Consider the following 19,894-nt stretch of genomic DNA (forward strand, 5'->3'; position numbering starts at 1 on the left):
GTATTTTATCTACTCGTTAATGTTCCCAATTACTATGAAAAACACTGCCAACGCTTTGCAGCGTGCCACGCTTATTGAAATGGTAATACAACCATCTCAAAGTGAAAGTCTTTCATTTACGGGCTTCTAAGTGGATTTATTCATGACAATTTACTCTTCTCATGCAGGATTACACTAATGAGAGGGTTAAAGGGTAGCGCATGTGTGTGTGGCTTCTCTCTGCTTTCATTCAAGGGACTCTTGGCCTGGAGATAAAGGGCCACGTTTCTACCGGCTCTCTACAGCTCTCTCTGTTATTCAGGAACAAGAGGACTTGATTTGGTTTCGTACCATTCTATGCACTTCCTGCCCTTTAAAGGATTCAGGTGTCTCAAAAATAACAGTGCCGTTTTCTACCATTTAAGCCATTTAATATCATTGTTGCATCAACTAAACACCTGGAATTGGCCCTAAATGCAATAAAGCTGTGCTCGTGTGCCAGGGGACTAGGTTGTAAGCGTCCCCTTGCAGGGGGTCAGGTCCCAAAGGGAAGGCGTTGTTAGCGCAGATCTCAGTATGCAGCATATTGCCTGCGTTCAGTCTGCCCTCTGTCAACAGCGATATCCCCGTCTCTGCAGCCCGTTGCATACCTCTCATTAGCTGTTTGCTCGTCTGTCTCCAATTATCACTCACACCAGTTGGGATTTAGCTTGGTTTGAACAATGAAAGGGCATTTTGTGTGTGTGCGTCTGGGGGGTGTGGTCAATCTACGCTCACTCTTATTAATGTGCAGTCGCCTATGGAAGGTTTTTAGAGTAAAGCATCGTTAGTCTGCAGATGTACAGTAGGCAGCCCCACACAATACTGCAACTCAGGGGGGTGCATGTGCACCACATCTATAAATGAAGATTATCTTAGGACTGGGAAACGATTCAGTCTTGCCGTACGTGGCTTGCATCATGAAGAAACAGTCCCTGCAAATGAAACTCACATCCAAAAGCAAACTTTCCTCTACTCGTATGCGTCTCAGAGCTCTTTTCTTCCATATGCATACTGTAGTTGTGCCCTGAGGATGGATTCGCTTCCTTGAAAGCATTTGCACTGATTAAACGAAGTGAGCTCCTCACCCACTCTCTGTGCACTTATTTATTTTAATAAAAGGTTGATTTAATGGAATAGTGAAGGCTCAGCTAAATAAATCAGACTGTGCGCTTAATCGTTATTTGTTATTCAGTGGATGTTAGAGAAAACACAAATACTAATACATCATCAGAGCTACGTAGGAGCATGATTTAAGAATTATGTTTGCATATATTGCAACAGAGTTGAAAATAATTTAGAGGACACTAAATCTTCACCCACAAGCCCAGAATTAAGATACTGTCGACACTCTACACTATTTATTACACAGGGATCAAAAGGCTTCAACTGGATTATGAAAATACACCATTGGACTTGCTCAGACTCACGCAGATTCAGTAGAGAGCACAGATACGTGTTGGTATGGTTGCCTGTTTGACCACTCTATGGTAATGTTTAATTACTCACATAAAAGTCAGATGAGTGTAATTGTAGTCTATTTTCTGAATGATACAGCTTCAAGGGCAGAGCTGTAACACCCCATGCTGTGAACTCCAGTGTAAATCATATCAATATCCCAGAAGAGAATCACAAAACACAAACATTTCCTCAGCTTCTCACACTCCCTTCAGTTGACAATTCGGTTCAGATTGTAAATCAAAGGTTCTTAAACCCCGACTGTCTGTAAAAGCTTAGATTCCCAGATTAGTTCCATATTTGGTGGTGTTCTTTGTTTTGCACTATGCCAGATGTGCTTCAGTAAACACAATGGCTGCACAAAAAAGAACAAAAAACTCAGCAATAACCCGAAAGCTACCAGACGAAATAAAAATGCAGGGTTCTCCCCTTTTTGATCTTCCTTTGCTTTTACGTCCTCATTCCTTGCTCCCTGAACCTGCACCACCCGTGTTAGGTCTAGTTATTTAGTGCTGTGATCATCATCCTGAGAGCTGACGCTGTGCCAGAGTCGCTCATCTACATGTTGTTGCTGCTCAGACTGCAGACTAAATATACCTTGGCTGTGAAAAACACAGGCTCGCATTCTTATATGATATATAGCCACCGGGTTAATTCTGTTAAATCAACACATTTAAAGCAGCAACAGGAAGTAAGACTCAACCTTTTACCCTCTGATGATTGACAGTTCTTCCAACCTGCTGTTCAACCTCTGTTTCACCCAGCTCTCCACTAATTCTCCTAATCTGCCTCATGTCCGTCTGTCGCTCTGTATCTTCTCCTCGACAGCGCTTCTTTTTTCCCCGCGTTCTCCTGTCGTCCTCACACAGGAACGGGATGAGTGGAGGAGATTAAAACGGAGGTTACACAATCCTTTTAGCTGCTTCTAATGCGAGCCCCTCACCGGCGATAAGTCCTGCGCGTATACATCAACAGGATTAGAGTGTCAGAACATCCAAGAAGTGATGAACCAGCGCATCTATTTGTACGCACGCTCGCACATCGTCAGGAAACCCATAAACACCATCAGAGCGTATTCCCTCCCAGTATGTCATGTCCAAGACTAGGCTTCACGTGCAAACATGGATTTGAATTGTAGAAAAGGAGCTATGAAATCTTCAAAATATGAAACTACTGTAATGATGTCATTTCAATATTACCATAAGAATCATACCAGTTCTATGTTTCTTGCAAGTAGCAGAGTATTTGGATAGTTTCCAAATGAGTAAAGGTGCAGCTACAATAGAGAAACTGGGCAAGACGGCGGCCTACGTTAAAGGGTAAAGCTCGGCCCAACAAATACTATAACAGGGAGCCTCATCCTGGTAAGTGAACCCCGATGTTGAGTTAATTGGCCTGCAGATTTATGGCCCTGCATGCAAAAAGATGTGTTTGCCCTGGGAAGTGTCTGAGTAATGATTTCTGTGCAGAAGATGAAATTCAAATAGGGCAGCTTGGGGAAGACGGGCGAGGATTCTTTGAGTTTTTATAAGCCGCATGTGGTGTCGTGTGGCATAGTTATGAGACTTAGCTAATGCATGTGTCCTAATTTGTATGTGCACGACCTTCTGTTTTTACTGGATCTGCTTGGTTGCAGCTCATATTATGCTTTCGGCTTTGGTATGTGCTCGCAAAGACTCACGGGACCCGCCGGACCTCCTGTGAAGGTGTGTGTGTGTGTGCTGGACCTGTGTGTGTGTGTGCGTCTCCTTTTTATCTATCAGACCAACTACTACGCTTGAGCTGAACATATTGGTTTTTCTGTGAAGCAGCTGTTTCTCCTGCAGCTTTCCGTCTCTCTAGACCTGCATCCCAGTAAGTGCAAGAAGCAGGAGAGGAGGAGGCAGAGAGGGAGAAGAGGGGGGTGTATTGAAGCAGCGGGGTAGGGGGTAGGGAGAGGTCAGGGGATAGATTGGGAGTAAAGTCAAGGATTTCATATCTGCTGGGTCTGGGCCTGGGATTAGAGCTGTATTTTTACGGTTGGCTTTGGGAGTTGTTTATATGCATATATTTTCAAGTCAGCACTGTGGGTTATTTTAGTCAAAGAAAGCTGGTTTGTATTTGAACCAAAATGAATGTTTTAAGCACTGGGGAACATTAAGACTTCAGACAGCGCAGGCGATGCCAGGACTTAGTTTCACTTATTACCACTGGCCCTTGGAATAATGCGCTCTAGTGCAGTCTCAGACCAGAGTGCCACGGAGCAGAGAATAAATTATAGCTGCAGCTTTAGCCTGTGATTGATCACTTCCTGGTGGTTGGAGATTTTGCTTTGTTTGCTTGCTTCCATTACCTGGTTTTCTAAGCATCGTCTCTGTTGGGCTCGTGGATTTGAACCGGGGAGGTGGTCAGTCAATACTTTTTTTTTTTTCGCATGTTAAGCAAACACCAAGCTCTCACTTTAAATACACGTAATAGGCTTCATTACTTTATTGTGGTGGTTCATCCCCTGCTTTAGAATCTTATGGAAGTCAGCAAAGCTAAAACGGTAGTTTAGCACCTACAGTACTGTATACCTAATATTGAGAAAAGATCAATGTTGGCTCCTATTAAGAAATGACCTCTGGAATGCTTCCTTGTTGTCTTTTGTCTTCTCATGTCACATAAAGGTTTAGATCAATTATAAAATGTATGAAACTTTAAAATGCATCAGACTCATTTCAGTGTTTTCTTCTCTTGTCTAAAATCCATCTGTGGTCCCTAAACATGCATTCAGATTATCTGATTGCTAATTGTTTTCCTTCTCTGTATTATGAGTTGCACAGCTGTTGTCCAATTTTTGGCTGTTCTCAGCTATAACTGCTGTGAAAGCATTAGTGCCCTACAATAATGTTGATGCTGGCTTTGGGACATAAAAGTGATTGCTGCACAAAACGAACAGTACAGCTGCATCTACAGCACAGCATGCGAAAGCACTTAGGCAATAACAAAGCAAAGTTAGCTTTGGTTGTTTAGCGGTAGCGCAACAAGGTGCTACGGTACGTGTGTCTCATCCCAAACCTTTTCCGTGGGGATGGATCGCGTTCCTCTATGGTCCTGTTGGGCTCCGCAGAGAGGATTAGTGGAGCTCGGCTGCAGCAGGCCTTTCAAGCTCCGCCTCAGGCTCCAGAGGACTAACAACGCGTCAGATACTGTCAGATCCAGGGCAGCGAGGCCAAGGGCTGATGCTTTGAAGTGGGCTGTGAGATTCTCATCTGTAGGGATCAGAAAGAGGGAGAAAAGAAGACAGTAAGAGGTGCAAAGCTCCCGTTAGACAGGCAAACCGAGATGGCTTCAGGAGCCGTGGAGGTGCTAGATACCAGATACCAGACTCTGCCTGATATGGTGAAAACCTGCGGAGTTGAATGTGTGAAATAATCAGGACTCATTCGAGAATGGCAATGGCGACTTATAAGAAGCAAAACACACATGCAGTAATGAAAAAAGAGCAAGATTAGCGTTAGTGAAGTCCTTTTAAGTTACAAAGACATTCAGGGAAAACGATTCTGCAATCAAGGCACACTAAATAACTGTCTGGATTTTTAAAGAATAGATAAGAGACTTTAATTTGTGATGATTGTCCTCTGCATAATTCTTCAAATGTCTAAAATCAAGGAAGTAAAAGAGTATAAGGATGTCCAAAGTTTTTCTTTTGCCTTTGACATCTTTATAATTAAAAAAGTGTAAATACACCAACTCTGGTTCCTGTTTACAGTACATCACTCGTGAAGTAGTAGGTTGTGGAATAGACGAGAAGACACCAAGACGAGAGAGCGGGAGAAGCTGCTGACACTGGAGAGGATGCAGTGTGGGCATAGTTTAGGTTTTGGGCTGGCTTCTACGGTTCCTACATGGCCATGCATAATTTCCTATTATAACCTAATAAGCAGATACGTTTTCTCCGTCCGAGGAACATAAACAGCCCGTTTTTACCGACACATGTTCCAGATTATTTGTGCGCTTACCCAGCACTATGTTCTAACACGTTTGGACCTCGCGACAGCAGAAACAGATGTGTAGCGGGGTTGCCCCGGCGTTTTTAACGATAGCATCAGTCGGCCTGCGAGGGCAGTTTTGACGGTCTCGCTCTCTTCCTGCCTAAAGAAACCCCAGCCGCGTTGCAGCGTCCCGCGAGGAATGCCCTTTATCGGGTGACGCGGTGGTGCCGACGGCGGCGGGGAGGACGGGGGGGGGGGGGGGGGGGGGTGGATTTGTCAGGCAGCTGTTTCCCATCAGCACTCAGTCAACTGCAGTCAGCTCGCTGTAACCCCCACTCAGAGGATCAGAGGGGCCGGAGCGGCGCAGCGGAGCTCGAGGAGACGCCGGGGCCAAAGTGGCTCCAATTAGGAGGTCATCCTAATTTGTTCTTCCACGTCGAGAGTCCTCATCAGGCGTCTCCGGACCGTTCGCTCAGTGTTAGGTGCAGATCCGTAGCCAGAGGTGAAGGGCTGCCGCCATCTGGGAATGATTACGCCTTTTCCTCATTGTTTCCTGCATTTCTACCCCAAACCGGCTCAGCGGGGTGGTGCTGTTCTGCTAATACTGCACTGGCAGCCCCCTCCCATGTATTTAAAGACTGGGAACCACATATTTGGAATGTTTTCTAACATCTTTTCTGTTACTCATGTACATAATTAGTTTGAATTTGGTTTTTATTACATTAAATCTGACAAATGTTCCACTATCAATAATTTCACGCTGCTTGCTCGAAATTAGCTGCACAATGAGGACCTTGAAACCGTGATACGGCAGAACTCACACACACTTGGTGATGTGTGATGCAGCATTTGCTCCGTCCTCGGCTCAGGGTCTGGCTACAAGCTGTGTTCCTTTGCTAAGGCCTATGGTTGTGGAGAGATGATAAATTGCCGCGGCAGCCTTCCACTGCCGTTAGTGAAGCCATTGGGTTCTCACCTTTCTGCTGTGCTCTGTAGCGGCGTATCCTGCTGTCAGCCCGTAGACAGCCGGCGTAGCCATTTCCAGTTTTCACTTCTAATGTGAATAAATTCATTTCAGACAGACTGACGGACAGATGGGTAAAATGAATAACGAAAAAATAAACAGATATCTGAGTTTCTAGCATAAAAGAACCCAAAACTCACCCCTAATATCACAAATTTTGAACCTACAGAGCTTTAAACTTCACACTTCAAAGCTGTGAATATTGAACCACATCATTTAGTTGTGGAATCTTCTTCTTGACACAATAAATAGAGCTCTGATTAAATTTACCAACAAGAATCACTGTTATGATTATGCATTGCATCAGGGTTACTGTGTCGACTGGTCGGCTGTCGTGTGTGCTCTCTGCAGTCCTGCGTGATGAATTCAGACAGAACCCAGTCGACGTCATGGTTGCGGTCGGCGAGCCCGCGGTGCTGGAGTGCCAGCCGCCCCGAGGGCACCCTGAGCCCACGATCTCCTGGAGGAAGGATGGTTCCAGCTTAGACGACCGAGATGAGAGGATCACAGTAAGATATAATCGTCATCATTTGTTAATATGTGTTGATTTGTTTACCTGCATCACGTGCATGCTTATCTTTATCTTTAGCTTATAAGAAGTTTCACTGCTCCTGCTAGTTTGGAGTGACGCTAGAGTGTCTCTAGGGGACCGTGATGGACAAGACGGAGCTACGACGAGGCACTGCTCAGGGTGTGAAGGTGGAAGCGTGCGGTGTTGGGGGATGGGCTGCACCTCTGAGGGAAATACAAAGGCTGCTTTTTGCTTTGTACTTTTACTACTCTTTGTCTTCCCTAATCATCTGGTCTTTATGGAAATTTGTCTTTGCCGTGAAAGTTCCCGCAAAGACATCATTTACTGTACGAAGACCAAAGGAGTCCACTGATTCATAGCTACAGTACTTTCCTTCCTTTTGAGTGGCTCCCTTGTGGCCCATCATTTATTAACGCTGATGTCGAGATAAAATAATAAGCTAATTCCTCAGAACAGTTTTTAAAGGTTCTTGTATGCAAAAGTGTGATTTATAGGTTTTAATTAAACCTTCAAGTGCAAAATCCTATGAAGAGCAGCCTCAGACCGTGTGTGACTTGAGCGCATCAAAGGCAACGTTAACAAGAAAGAGAAACATGGCAGCAACGAAAGCTGAGGTTTCAGCGTCCACGCCGAAAGGATGGACAAACCACAGTTGGACGTCTTAGCAGCGGGATTGTTGCTAAAAACAAGGAGCGGTCAGTCCAGGAAATAGAACATGTTCTCGTTCTGCTCTTTAATCAGCTGCAGTATTTAGAGAACAGCGCGCATTAAGCGGCATTAGAGCCAAGATCATCTTTCCGTTTCTGGGGGAATATTTGACATCGTTACACTGAGGCGAATGTCACATTGGGTCGTCAAGTGGCAATTAAAACGCAGACTCAACAGATCAAGTGATGCCCATAGGTAACTTCAACAAGCTGTTGAACAATTTAATATCCGTTTGATAAAAATGCTAGCGCTTAGTGCATGTAGGAACCTACCGTACTCAATTATGAGTCAATAATAGATCTCCCCCGCTGACATTCAAGTAATTACAGTAGAAAAAAATCCTTTATTGTTGTCACTGTCATATATGAACAAGCTTTAGGCATTTATAGAACTCCCCAGAATATTGCATTATGTTCCAATGAAACAGAGCTGAATTTGCATAACTCACGTCCCAGAGTTCCCGCCTGCCTTTTGTTTTTCTGCTGTTTGGTGTTTGAAATCCTCTTAAAACCACACGATGCGGGCAGATTTGGAGGGTCAGCCATATTCAGACCGCTCTCCCTTGTTATTTATTTGCTAAGACAGTAGCTGTTTGTGGCGCAAGGTTCGCCTGGAGGAGGCGGACTGATAAATGAAAGCCTGTTGATTTAATCCCTGCAGCAACAATTTAATGATGCTTCCCGCCTGTGAGCGAGCGAGTGGAGAGCGTCTGCCGAGCTCGGGTTCGTCTGCTACCAGGCTCATCTTGGCCCGGGTCGGAGGCACTGCACCGACGGTAGCCTTGACCCATGGCTCCTCCTGGCTGCACGCTTCTCTAGCGGGCGAACAGTCCACGCACGCATCGACTCTGTTTCTTCTGGTGAATGGGAAAAAAAGCAATCTTAAATCCTAATACCGGGGCTAAAAGTTTAATTGAAGTTGATGCCGGGGAGAGGGTTTTAGATGCGCGCTGCAGGGAATGGCCTTGTGGCTGTTTTGATGACTTCGGAGCAGCGTGTTTCCCCGCTACCGTTTCACCTCTGCCCGCTGCTGCTGTCGTGTCACCTTTAACACAAAGTGTCCACAGACCATCAATGCAGCAGCTCACATTGAAAGCGCCATTAAAAAACAGGCGGCACGGTCTGTGGGGGCGTATGATGGATAGGATATGAAAAGGCTGAAAACAGCATTAAGTGCATACAGTATATCTCCTACCTCTTCTGTGTGTGTGTGTGTGTGTGTGTGTGTGTGTGTGTGTGTAAAAAAGTTCAGGAAACGCAAAGTAAGGCCGACTGAACATCTGAGGACTTTCTTCAAAGAAAGCGTGACTTTGTTCCCGGGGTTCTGGGCTAATGTAGCACCGGGTATGAATTATGTAATGACTGTGTCACCTATTATGCAATCATAAGAGACGACCTTCCGTGTTCAGCTACAAAGGCCCGTGCACGCTCTCGCAGATCAAGAGAGACACGGAGACGTGCGCAGGTACTGCATGGACGTCGCTGCTGTCACCCAGAATGCCTGAAACGCGTGTCGTGCTTCCAGATCCGCAGTGGCAAGCTGATGATCACCAACACCAGGAAGAGCGACGCGGGGAAGTACATCTGTGTCGGGACCAACATGGTGGGCGAGCGGGAGAGCGAGATCGCTGAGCTCACCGTGCTGGGTAAAACGTGCAGTCACTAATAAGCCATTAGCTGCATTGATGGTGCAGGACTAACAGACGAACCGCTTTGGGGAGGTTTCAGCCAAACGCACAGTACCACTGCTGCATTCAACACCACCTCCCCTCCGCGCTTCTCTGTGTAAGAGCTTAGCTGCTACCCTCAGCACCCCTCACCCCAGATGACTTTTTTTTCCCTCCAACCTCTATTCTCCATCCTCCTATTATTTTTCTAACCCATCAGACTAGAGCTCTTATCAGTATCACACAGTTCGATGACCTTGGCTGAGGTTGGGAGCAAACAGTGCGGCGCCTCATCGAGCCGTTGGAGGCTGTGAGAGGAATCCAAATGGATGCAGCAGCCGAATGCAGCTTGAAATGTGTCGTCCCACAGGTTGCGCATTGCAAAAGGCTTTGCAGACAGGCTGATGATTAGCACAAGATCATACCTCTCCAAGCTCAACATCAGTCTCTTTTGTTTTTTAATTAAGAACAGAGGAGGTGGATGGAGTTGTGTAAATAAAATGATTTTCATATTATTTCTATTTGCTTATCTGTTTAGAATGTTGGTTGACTGCTATTTAATTCTTTGCACATATTCTGTTATGCTCTATGCTACTTTATGCACAGTTAGAAAAAAAAAAACAAAGGCAATGTCAAGTAAGCAAAGGCAGCATGCACACACACACACACACACGCACACACACGCACACACACACACACACACACACACACACACACACACACACACACACACACACACACACACACACACACACACACACACACACACACACACACACGCGTGTAGGAACATCCTGCAGCATCAAAGACACTCACGCAGCTCGTTCCTGTGCTGCTCTCCAGAGCGGCCCACGTTTCTGAGGCGGCCGAGCAGCGCGGTGGTGCTGGCCGACGAGAACGTGGAGTTCCACTGCGTGGTGCAAGGAGACCCCGTTCCCACCGTCCGCTGGAGGAGGGACGACTCTGACCTGCCCAAGGGCAGGTACGGCGCCGCGACCCGCACGTTCAAACGCCGTGTGCATCACTGTCTCATTTTGTTTCGGGGTCCTTGTCTCGTGTGCAGGTTTGAAATCCTGGAGGACCACACTCTGATCGTCCGCCAGGCGACCTCCGCAGACGAGGGCTCCTACACGTGTGTAGTGGAGAACATGGTTGGGAAGTCGGAAGCGTCCGCTACGCTTACTGTACACGGTCAGTGCCTTCAAATCCCCCAACACAAACATGTGACGTTGTCCAACCTACTGAAAGAACCACCCTCTCTGTTGAAATACACAATCCACACACTCCTTTCCTTTCACTTCCTGTCCAGAGGTCATAAAGTCTCCAGCAATCGCTGAATAACAAGCAGTGCAGGTCCTTGTTCCTACAGGAACAAGCATGCAGTGGCTCCATTTGGCCGACTGTGTTTCTGCCACAATGACACCCTTTCGCTTTCAAACCCGTCTCAGGAAGTGAGCAGCGAGATTCCTCTCGTACCTGCTCACGCAAGCCCATATAAGTATGTACACACAGCAGCCACACAGTGGGTGACACACACCGTGAGGACAGTAGGACTTAATTAAAGATGAGGCCGGGTTGGTCGCACGCTGAGAAATGACACAGCTCCAATTACATCTGCTTCCTCTCCCTCCAAAAACCTGAGAAAACGAGCGTCATGGGGAACCGTAGCTAATTTGGTCTGTGAATGGTGAAGGGCAGGGCTAACAGGCAGATGAGCTGGAGCTGCACTATGGGAGGAAGTGGAGCGATCACACTGTGTGTGTTTGTGTCATTGAAATTTAAGAAAATTTAAGAAACTCCAGACCTCCAGATAGATGAGCTCAGTCTTAGCCGTCGTCCGAACCACACAATCATCGTTACTGACGCACAGTACAGCACAACATTTGGTTGACATTAAACAGCTGCTATTTGAAACAGATGGAACGGGTTGAGGATCATACTCATTTTAAGTTTGCACGCGCTCCAAGTATGAAGGAAATATTTCCTCGGCTGAGACGGCGACCGGAGAGAAACGTTACAACGAATGAAATAGATGAAGAGTAGCAGCCTGCGTGTGACACGTGTTCCCAGACATTGAGCGTTCTTTGAACACAAAAATGTCGAGCCGTGACCACAGTCGTCGTCTCACAGTAGTGTTCGCTATAAATCTACTTCACAGATGTTCCCATCTAAAAATATGTGTGTTTATGTAAAGCCCCACGTACTGAAGCAGTAGCAGCTCCTCTTCGTCCCGTCGCCAGACACAGTGCGTCTTCCTCACCCCTGACGTCTTCAGTCTGTTTGGGTGGACCTGGTCTAAATAAACACATAAAGTACTTTATCCCTCTTTCTTTCCATTTCCCCTCCTGCTGACTCATATCTGTGCGTAGGACACATAAAAATGATAAAATAACAAAATGACTCACTGCCGGTGTTTTTTTGTGTCTTCCATTGCAGTCAACACTGGTAAGTTGTCATCCATCCTCCATCCACCTTCAGACAGCAACAGGAAACCATGAGCGTCTGTCATGTCCGTCTTTCCGCCAGTACAGTATGTACCATGCATGATGTGTGTGGGCGCATTCAGATATATATTTTTTTTAAATCACTGAGAAAAAGGTAAATAATTCACGATTCTGCTACGAGCGCCCTCGCACGCTGAGATGAACGGTGCGGCTGCCAGCTAATTAAGGCCTCTGTTGCTCCGCAGTGCCCCCAGCGTTCGCCCTCCGCCCCAGGAACCAGGTGGCGGCCGTGGGCAGGACGGTCACCTTCCAGTGCGAGGCCACGGGCAACCCGCCGCCGGCCATCTTCTGGCAGCAGGAGGGCAGCGAGGTGCGACTGACCCCTCGCCTCTCGGGCCGACGCGCGCGGCGAGAGCCCCGTTCTAACTGTGCTGTGAACTCCGTCTCCCACCCAGAGCCTCCTGTTCTCCTACCAGCCGCCGCAGCCCTACAGCCGCCTGTCCGTGTCCCAGACGGGCAGTTTGACCATCAGCGAGGTGAGGCGCTCCGACGGCGGCTTCTACAGCTGCCAGGCCATCAACATCGCCGGCAGTGTTATCACCAAGGCCGTGCTGGAGGTCACGGAGTGTGAGTAAAGGGAAGGGGAGCGGATGATGGGACTCTCAGAAGGTAGTTTATAGGAAGCGGCCTGTCATCCAAGTTAACTGTGTTAATTGTTTGGAAAAAAGCAATTTAAATGTGCTTGGAGGCCCAGACTAGTAATTACAAAGCAGCAGTAAAATCTACAGCCTCCCAATTAAATGACCTCGGCGAACATGAATGCATGTATGTGCAGATATTAAATTAATGAAGATAAGTGCTTCAGGCTTAAACACGCATCTACGCATTGAGTTCAATGCAGCCATAGCTGGTGTTGGCTGCTCACTCTGGCCTGTAGCTACTGAGTGAAATCGGTTTCAGGTAATGAAAATAGAAAAAAAAAAGACACAGGGTCATGTTTTATGTAATTTCTTCCACTCTCCACTCTCGCCTCTACCTGTTTCCCCTCACTCTCCCCTCCCCCACCAATTTGCTCATCCCGCATTGGAGAGGTGCATTTGTATGGAAATGACTGGTCCACATTTCCTCTGGCACTCTTCCAGGCATGTTTCTATCACGTTTCTTTGCTACGTTTAGTTATTTATTTATCTGGAGCCCCGGCGCCCATCCACCGGGTTTTACAACCTAAGAGGGAAAGTGCCACTGTTATTAGCTGGGCTTTGTGCCTGTGATTGGAGTCGGCCTCAGCAGCACCCACTGCAGAACGAACCCGGTCTCTCCTGAAAGGGTTAAAAAGTTGATTTCTTTCTCCTCCGCTGCCGGCGCAGGCAACTTAATCTGTTGTTCTGCGGCATCACCGATCGCCCCCCCACCCCCCTCCCTCCTCGACGTCGCTCCCGTCGTATCTGTCGTTTTCTCGTGCTTTTGGCAGCGTTTTTCGTTTTCATTTTCTCAGCTTTCTTCTTTCCTTCGTATAATTTCCCTGCGTTCACAGTGCGCTGCTTTCTGGCATGTTTCTGGCACACGAGAGGCGAGACACATGTACTGTACCAAAGCACAGCCGTGGTTATATACAAAATAAAAGCCTCCTACTTCTTCCCATTCCATCTCACCTAGGTCAACGTTATCATTGAAAATATTCAATAAGCATTTAAAGGGCTTCCTAACATACCGCTGTGTGCGTCTTCCTGTATTTGTGGCACATGTGGAGGTTAATATTGTCTTTTTGTAGCTGGGTCGGACCACCCTCCTGTGATCCGCCAAGGCCCACTCAATCACACTGTTGCTGTGGACAGCACAGTGGTCCTGGGCTGCCAGACCGCTGGCTCCCCGCCTCCCGAGGTCCACTGGAAGAAGGACGGGGCGCTGGTGTCCCCAGTGGACTCCCGCATGTCCTTGTCAAACGCCGGGTCGCTGGAGATCCGCTACGCTAAGGTAGACGATGTAGTGATACCCCAGGTCAGAACCAACAGTCTAGAGCCCAGATGACCCACTAACCTCTGCCCCCGTATATGCTCCGCACAGCTGGGAGACACCGGCCTCTACACCTGCGTGGCTTCCAGCCCCAATGGGGAGGCTTCCTGGACCGCATACTTGCAAGTTGAAGGTGCAGTGGGATATTTACAGCACATCTCAAAATACATAGAAAGTCTGTTTATAATCCCATATTTGGTATGTCTGGGGCAGAGTTTGGAGTTGTGGTCCAGTCCAGTCATCCCTCAGACCCCAGCCTCATCCCCAGCGCTCCTTCTAAACCGGAGGTGACTGACATCAGCCGTACTTCTGTGGCTCTGTCATGGAAATCCAGCCCCAGCCCCACACCTGTCACTTACCTAATCGAGGCCTTCAGGTCAGACACTGCGCATTGAAACGTGCAAATTAGACCCGTCAGGCCTAGTGTAATTCATGCCCCCCCTACAGTTATACTCTAGGAAGCAGGTGGCTGACCCTGGCTGAACACGTGAAGACGCAGAGCTTTGTCCTGAGGAACCTGAAGCCTGGGACGGTGTACCTCTTCATGGTGAGAGCGGTGAACGTCTACGGCCTCAGTGACCCCAGCCCGATCTCGGACTCTGTGAGAACTCAAGGTTAGCGGAGGCGTATGCGCTTTTCCTCAGATGAGCTGAGCAAACTCCAGTCTGTCGGAGTTCACCTTTGCCGTGTTTGCGTCTGTTCTTCCAGCCGACAGCACATCCACCAGTCAACGAGTGGATCCTCGCCACATCCAGAGGGAGCTGGGAAACGTGGTTATCCACCTGAAAACGCCGAGCGTCCTTTCATCTTCTGCTGTCAGAGTGCGGTGGCTGGTGAGGAAACCAGACTGGCTTTGCTCCAGTCAACATTCAGTGATACACAGAGGTGTCAGATTTAGAATGAATATGGGGAAACGTTACATATATTGATTGTATATATGATGTACTGGGAGGGTCTTCATTATGTGGCAGATCAGGTCTCTGGTTTCTGAAGCAACATAAAGAGGTGTCATCATTCTGTGGCTCTAATGGGATGTTTTAATCCTTTACTTTTTCCAGAACTGCTACAATAGATGCAGCATATGACAAAGCCCATGCTTTTTCGCGCTCAACGAAATGAAAGGTCTCATCCTTACACACTATTTATGTTCATCTCCCCCAGGTTGAGCAGGAGTCCCCATACATCCAGGGCTACAAGGTGCTGTACCGGGCACACGCGGAGCATGGCCAGCCCGAGGGCCAGTGGAGCGTCCTGGAGGTGCGGAGCCCACAGGAGGACGGGGTGGTGATCGGTCAGCTGAGGCGAGCATCCGTCTACGAGGTCAAAGTGCGACCCTTCTTTGATGAGTTCCAGGGAGCTGACAGCGAGGTGAAGGTGGTCCGAACGCTGGAGGAAGGTGACTGTCTGACAGCCGATTCTGTACAGTGCCTACAAACACTAAAAGCACTGGAATGAGTTTCTATCTAGAACAGTGTGGTTAACTGCACAGTATGTATGATTGCCTCAGCCCCTAGCAGAGCACCCCAGGGTGTTACGGTGACAAAGAGCGGTGCCAACGGGACCGCCATCCTCGTTGCTTGGAAACCGCCTCCAGAACCGGAAGACAGCGTCGTTCAGGAGTACAAGGTAAAAAAGGAGGGCCCCGTCCCTCTCCGGTGCCGGTGCTCTAAATCGTGTGTACTCTAGTTAAAATGCAAATTGTACCTCTGTGCCGCCTTGTGTTGCTGAATGTGTCCCTCAGGCAATCGCTGTCATCCCATCTCCTCCTCACCTTCTCTCGACAGATCTGGTGCCTGGGTAATGAGAGTCGCTACCACGTAAACCAGTCAGTGGATGGCTCCACCCTCTCCGTGCTCATTTCCAGTCTGGCACCGGGAATCCGCTACAGTGTAGAGGTGGCGGCCAGCAACGGAGCCGGGCCCGGGGTCAGGAGCGATGTCACTTTCTTTCAGTTAGGTAAAAGTTTTTAAAACGTGCCCAGGTCCTGCTTTGACTCTCCCTGTGGGTCAATGCTTTCTGCTTTCATGCACATCTACAGACTTCTTCTTTGTGTCTTTTTTGCGGATCAGACTCTGCCGGCCAGATGATGGATATCAGCGAGGAGAGGGACACGCTGTCTCAGATCTCGGATGTGGTGAGGCAACCGGCTTTTATAGCCGGCATTGGCGCCACCTGCTGGTTGGTCCTCATGATTTTCAGCGTGTGGCTGTATCGTCACCGTAAGAAGAGAAGTGGCCTCAGCAGCACATACACCGGCATCCGCAAGGGTTTGTGTTCCTCTGTTTGACCAACAGAGATATATTATATACTGTGGGACAAGTGTGGGTATAAGTTAGCTTCTCAGGTTTGTTTGAAAGTTACAGTGACGTGATGTCAGAAGGGATCAAAGCATCCCACCGCACGGAGCACCCGTCTTCATCTCAGTGATATTAAGGGCCATTTTCTGAAGCTAATAACAGATCACATCAAAGGTTGAAAGATACTCTGCTCTAATCTTCCTTTGACAAAGAGACATCAGAAACAAATTTGCATTTGCAGCTGTGCAAACATTTCAAAGGCTGACCTTTAGTCACTTGTTTGTAGAGCGTCGTTTCCTCCGCACGGCATAAATCTCTGAGACCCGGGTCTGTCAACCTGCCACTGTCTGCTACAATAGCACCGTTATTCATATGGCTTGTTCCTTCACCCACATTAACCTTCACCTGGTCACTGTGAGAGAAGGCAGGAAAGCAGTTCATAGCAACATTGTTATTGATGGAGAGATGACAGTGGATAAATAAGATCACAGGTTATATGTACAAATATATACATGTATAGAAATATGTACATATATAACTGAGTCTTACAGTATGTGGAACTGATTACAAATCTTTCCTTTTATTGTATGTCACAACAGTCCCGTCATTCACCTTCACACCTACAGGTATGTGTGGATTTACAAATTATTATTGAACAATATACATTTAACAAAACGTAATGTGAGGTTAAACCCAATTATATGGGCTAAAGCTGAACGTGATCGCAGTTATTCGTAGGATGTGATGTGTGTGGATGTGTTTTCGGGGCATATGTGCCTTCGTTATTACAGGTCCCTGTGTTTATATAAAGAACATGTGTGTTTCTGCAGTAGAGCCGCTATTTGTCGTGGTGCCGTGTTTCCAAATTAGGCGAGGAGTTCGGCTGCGATGGGTAAAAGGCCCTGGCACTTATTTGTGTTGTCTTCCTATGAAATTAAATCAGACAGTAAGACGCCGTGCCCTGTGCATGAAAGCGCCGTCTGAAGCGAGTGTCGACTTTTGACTTTAGGTGTTTACACAGACTCGCTGTCTGCCTCTCATGCTTTCCTGCACCTTCGGCGCTTTGTCTGTTTGACAGCTCACTGAGGCTTAATGTTTTTTGTCTCTCTTTGCAGTTGCATATCAAAGAGGAGACTCTGTGTGCGGCGCTGGCAGGTGAGTGATATTTTGGTCCTTTTGTTGTTATATAAAGGCCAACAGAACACCTGCACTTGCGCGGTGGGGCCACTAGGAGGAGGTGTCTCCCTTCGCTAAACGCCGGCCTGCACGCATCCAACTTGCTCCCTCATCACTGATTCATGAAGGCGGTGGATTCTGACTGACAGCAGTGTGGACCTTTTCTTATTGCAGGCCTGGTCTTCTCAGCATGGGTGAGCCTCTGAACCAGCTGTGGCTGCCAGACAATTGGCCGAATGCTTGTGCCAATCACAAAGACTGTAGCATCAACTGCTGCAATAATGGCAACGGCACCAGTGACAGCAACATGACAACATACAGCCGCCCAGGTGAGTGCAAAAGTTCATGCTCAGATCAGCGACAGCGGGAATATGTTAGAAACAAGAGTAAAATAGTAGCTCCCAGACCTGACACTGGCTGTGAAATGGGTTGGTCTCACTCCTCAGCTGACTGCATAGCCAACTATGGAAGCCACCCTGATGGCAAGCCGGGGGGCCCGCTTGCTCCCGAAATGGCCATTTACAGTGACGTGAACCTCTCCAACAAGCTCAACGACATCACGATGTTCAACAACACCAACCTGTGCTATGGAAGCCCCGGGGGAGACTCGGCCACCTATGAACCCATCCCGTATGCCACCACGCAGCTCATCCAGGCAAACATTAAGAACAAGGCAGCCGCTGGTGGCGCTGTGGGCGAGCCCATGGACGTGCCCTGCTGGAATCAGCCCCCCAACCCTCCCCCGATACCGAAGGAGATGGCAGCACAGATGCAGTACAGCATAACGGAGCAGAACATGCTCAATACAGGTACATGCTATTTGTATTGACAGACTCAGAGCCTACAAGGTGCTAATAAATGTTTTTTTCATTTAGATCATTTCCATGGACACGAGGGAATGATGCACCCAAGGACCATCCCTCACAACCAGGCCCATGATCACAGCACAGGGGGCTCACACCACAGCTCAGACAGAGGCAGCAGCAGCAGCACCTCAGGTGAGGCCAACAGCGGCCTGTGAATCTCAACGAGCCCAGCCGTACGCCGTCTGTTGACTCCGGTGGCCTCTTCTCGTTTCTCAGGGAGCCAAAATCAAAAGAAAGGACCACGCGGCCCGAAGGTGCCGAAGCATAATGCGGTCAGATGGGGAGAGGCCCTGTCTCCGCCTCATGCGACCGCCTGGGACTGTGACGAGTACAGCCTGCCGATGGAAAGGAGGTGAGCAGGCAGGATGCACAGACACATGCAGTTATTACTGCGAAAGCAGGAACTCCGGAGTTAAACCAATTTATTTCTTAATGTGTCACCATCACTACTGCAAATGATGTTGTTCATAAGCAGCCGTAGTCTGACTGCTTTAAATGGTAGCACTGCTTAATCAGAGGTTCTGTAAACATCTGGGAGTTTATCATTTTGTGCAATTAAAATATTCCAATTAAGTCAACAGTGAATACAACAGAACACAAACTCGGCTTTTACCAATGACAACAGACTGTCTCGTGTTTCCTAAGATAAATGTGTGTCTTGGTGGATGGAGCTAATTACTGGGATGTGCTGTGATGATGCATCGGGACTTCCAAGGCCCCTCGTACCCCTAGGCTTCACCTTATGCCACTTGTCCTTTACTCATCAGTTGTGATGCAGAGAAAAGAATAGAGAGCTGTCCCAGTCCACCGGTTAGAGGGACAGCTTCATCTTCCACTGAAGTGTCCTGTAGTCACCCACCGACCACATCACCACAGGGAGACCTGAGTAATGGCCTGCGTGATCGAGCCGAGCACCTGAGGTAACCAGATTAAGCCTGGCCGACAAACTCCACTGTTTGTGACTGATAATATAAACGTTGCATTGTGACAGATATTCTTTCAACACACTTTCCAGCCAGCACGTCAGCAGCCACTCGGGCCCCGCCTCCCCGACGCACACCTACAGCTCCATCCGCCGCTGCTCGGACACGGACGAACGGGACGAGGAGGAGGACGAGGACGCGGAGGGGGAGACGGACACCGAGCACAACGGGAGCCCCTTCGTCCAACACCACAGCCAGCAGAAGCAGAAACACCAGACGCAGCACCCGCCGGCACACAAGCTGCTCTACCAGGGCCTGGAGCAGACGCCGGCCTCCAGCACCGGGGAGCTGGACAGATCGGTCACGGGGTCCATGGTCATGAGCTGGGGTTCGGCCTCTGAGGACAACATCTCGTCCGGCAGGTCCAGCGTGGTCAGCACGTCGGAGGGCTCCTTCTTCACAGACGGGGATTTCAACCAGGCCGTGGCCTCGTCTCGGGACATTGCGGGCCTGCGCATGTACAGATACCAAGAGGAGCCAGGTGAGGCGCCTGCAGGGGAGACGTTTGCTTGTTCAAGCTCTCATGTGTTTGTGTTTTACAAACGTAACCTTTGGGCAACGTGATGGTTTTAGGACGGCAGCCGCGGCGACCCAGCAGCCCCATGTCTACAGACAGCAACATGAGTCCTGCTATAGCACATAAAAGACCTAAGAGGCATAAACACACCCAGTCTGCTCAGCAAGGCTGCCAGCCCCAAGATGCCTTCAATGACGGTAATGACCAATACATTAAACCAGATTCCACATTTTATA

The 19,894-nt window shown here is 48.3% G+C and overlaps 1 protein-coding gene across 1 annotated transcript in view; it reads left to right on the plus strand.

The window, feature by feature from the left end:
* Positions 1-19,894, plus strand: part of LOC114869959 (roundabout homolog 1-like) — a 59,283-nt gene that overhangs the window by 37,674 nt on the left and 1,715 nt on the right. Inside the window, exons 5-28 of the mRNA XM_029174516.2 lie at positions 6,808-6,965; positions 9,221-9,341; positions 10,206-10,344; positions 10,426-10,553; positions 12,052-12,176; positions 12,262-12,433; positions 13,578-13,780; positions 13,871-13,952; positions 14,033-14,195; positions 14,267-14,433; positions 14,528-14,652; positions 14,981-15,215; positions 15,327-15,445; positions 15,604-15,775; positions 15,889-16,086; positions 16,716-16,742; positions 17,232-17,271; positions 17,467-17,621; positions 17,739-18,101; positions 18,168-18,290; positions 18,375-18,510; positions 18,926-19,078; positions 19,174-19,622; positions 19,715-19,855. Coding sequence (XP_029030349.2) covers positions 6,808-6,965; positions 9,221-9,341; positions 10,206-10,344; positions 10,426-10,553; positions 12,052-12,176; positions 12,262-12,433; positions 13,578-13,780; positions 13,871-13,952; positions 14,033-14,195; positions 14,267-14,433; positions 14,528-14,652; positions 14,981-15,215; positions 15,327-15,445; positions 15,604-15,775; positions 15,889-16,086; positions 16,716-16,742; positions 17,232-17,271; positions 17,467-17,621; positions 17,739-18,101; positions 18,168-18,290; positions 18,375-18,510; positions 18,926-19,078; positions 19,174-19,622; positions 19,715-19,855 — 3,894 coding nt within the window. The remainder of the gene's footprint in view (positions 1-6,807; positions 6,966-9,220; positions 9,342-10,205; positions 10,345-10,425; positions 10,554-12,051; positions 12,177-12,261; positions 12,434-13,577; positions 13,781-13,870; positions 13,953-14,032; positions 14,196-14,266; positions 14,434-14,527; positions 14,653-14,980; positions 15,216-15,326; positions 15,446-15,603; positions 15,776-15,888; positions 16,087-16,715; positions 16,743-17,231; positions 17,272-17,466; positions 17,622-17,738; positions 18,102-18,167; positions 18,291-18,374; positions 18,511-18,925; positions 19,079-19,173; positions 19,623-19,714; positions 19,856-19,894) is intronic.

Source organism: Betta splendens, chromosome 14, assembly GCF_900634795.4.
Source record: "Betta splendens chromosome 14, fBetSpl5.4, whole genome shotgun sequence".
NCBI classification, from domain to species: Eukaryota; Metazoa; Chordata; class Actinopteri; order Anabantiformes; family Osphronemidae; genus Betta; species Betta splendens.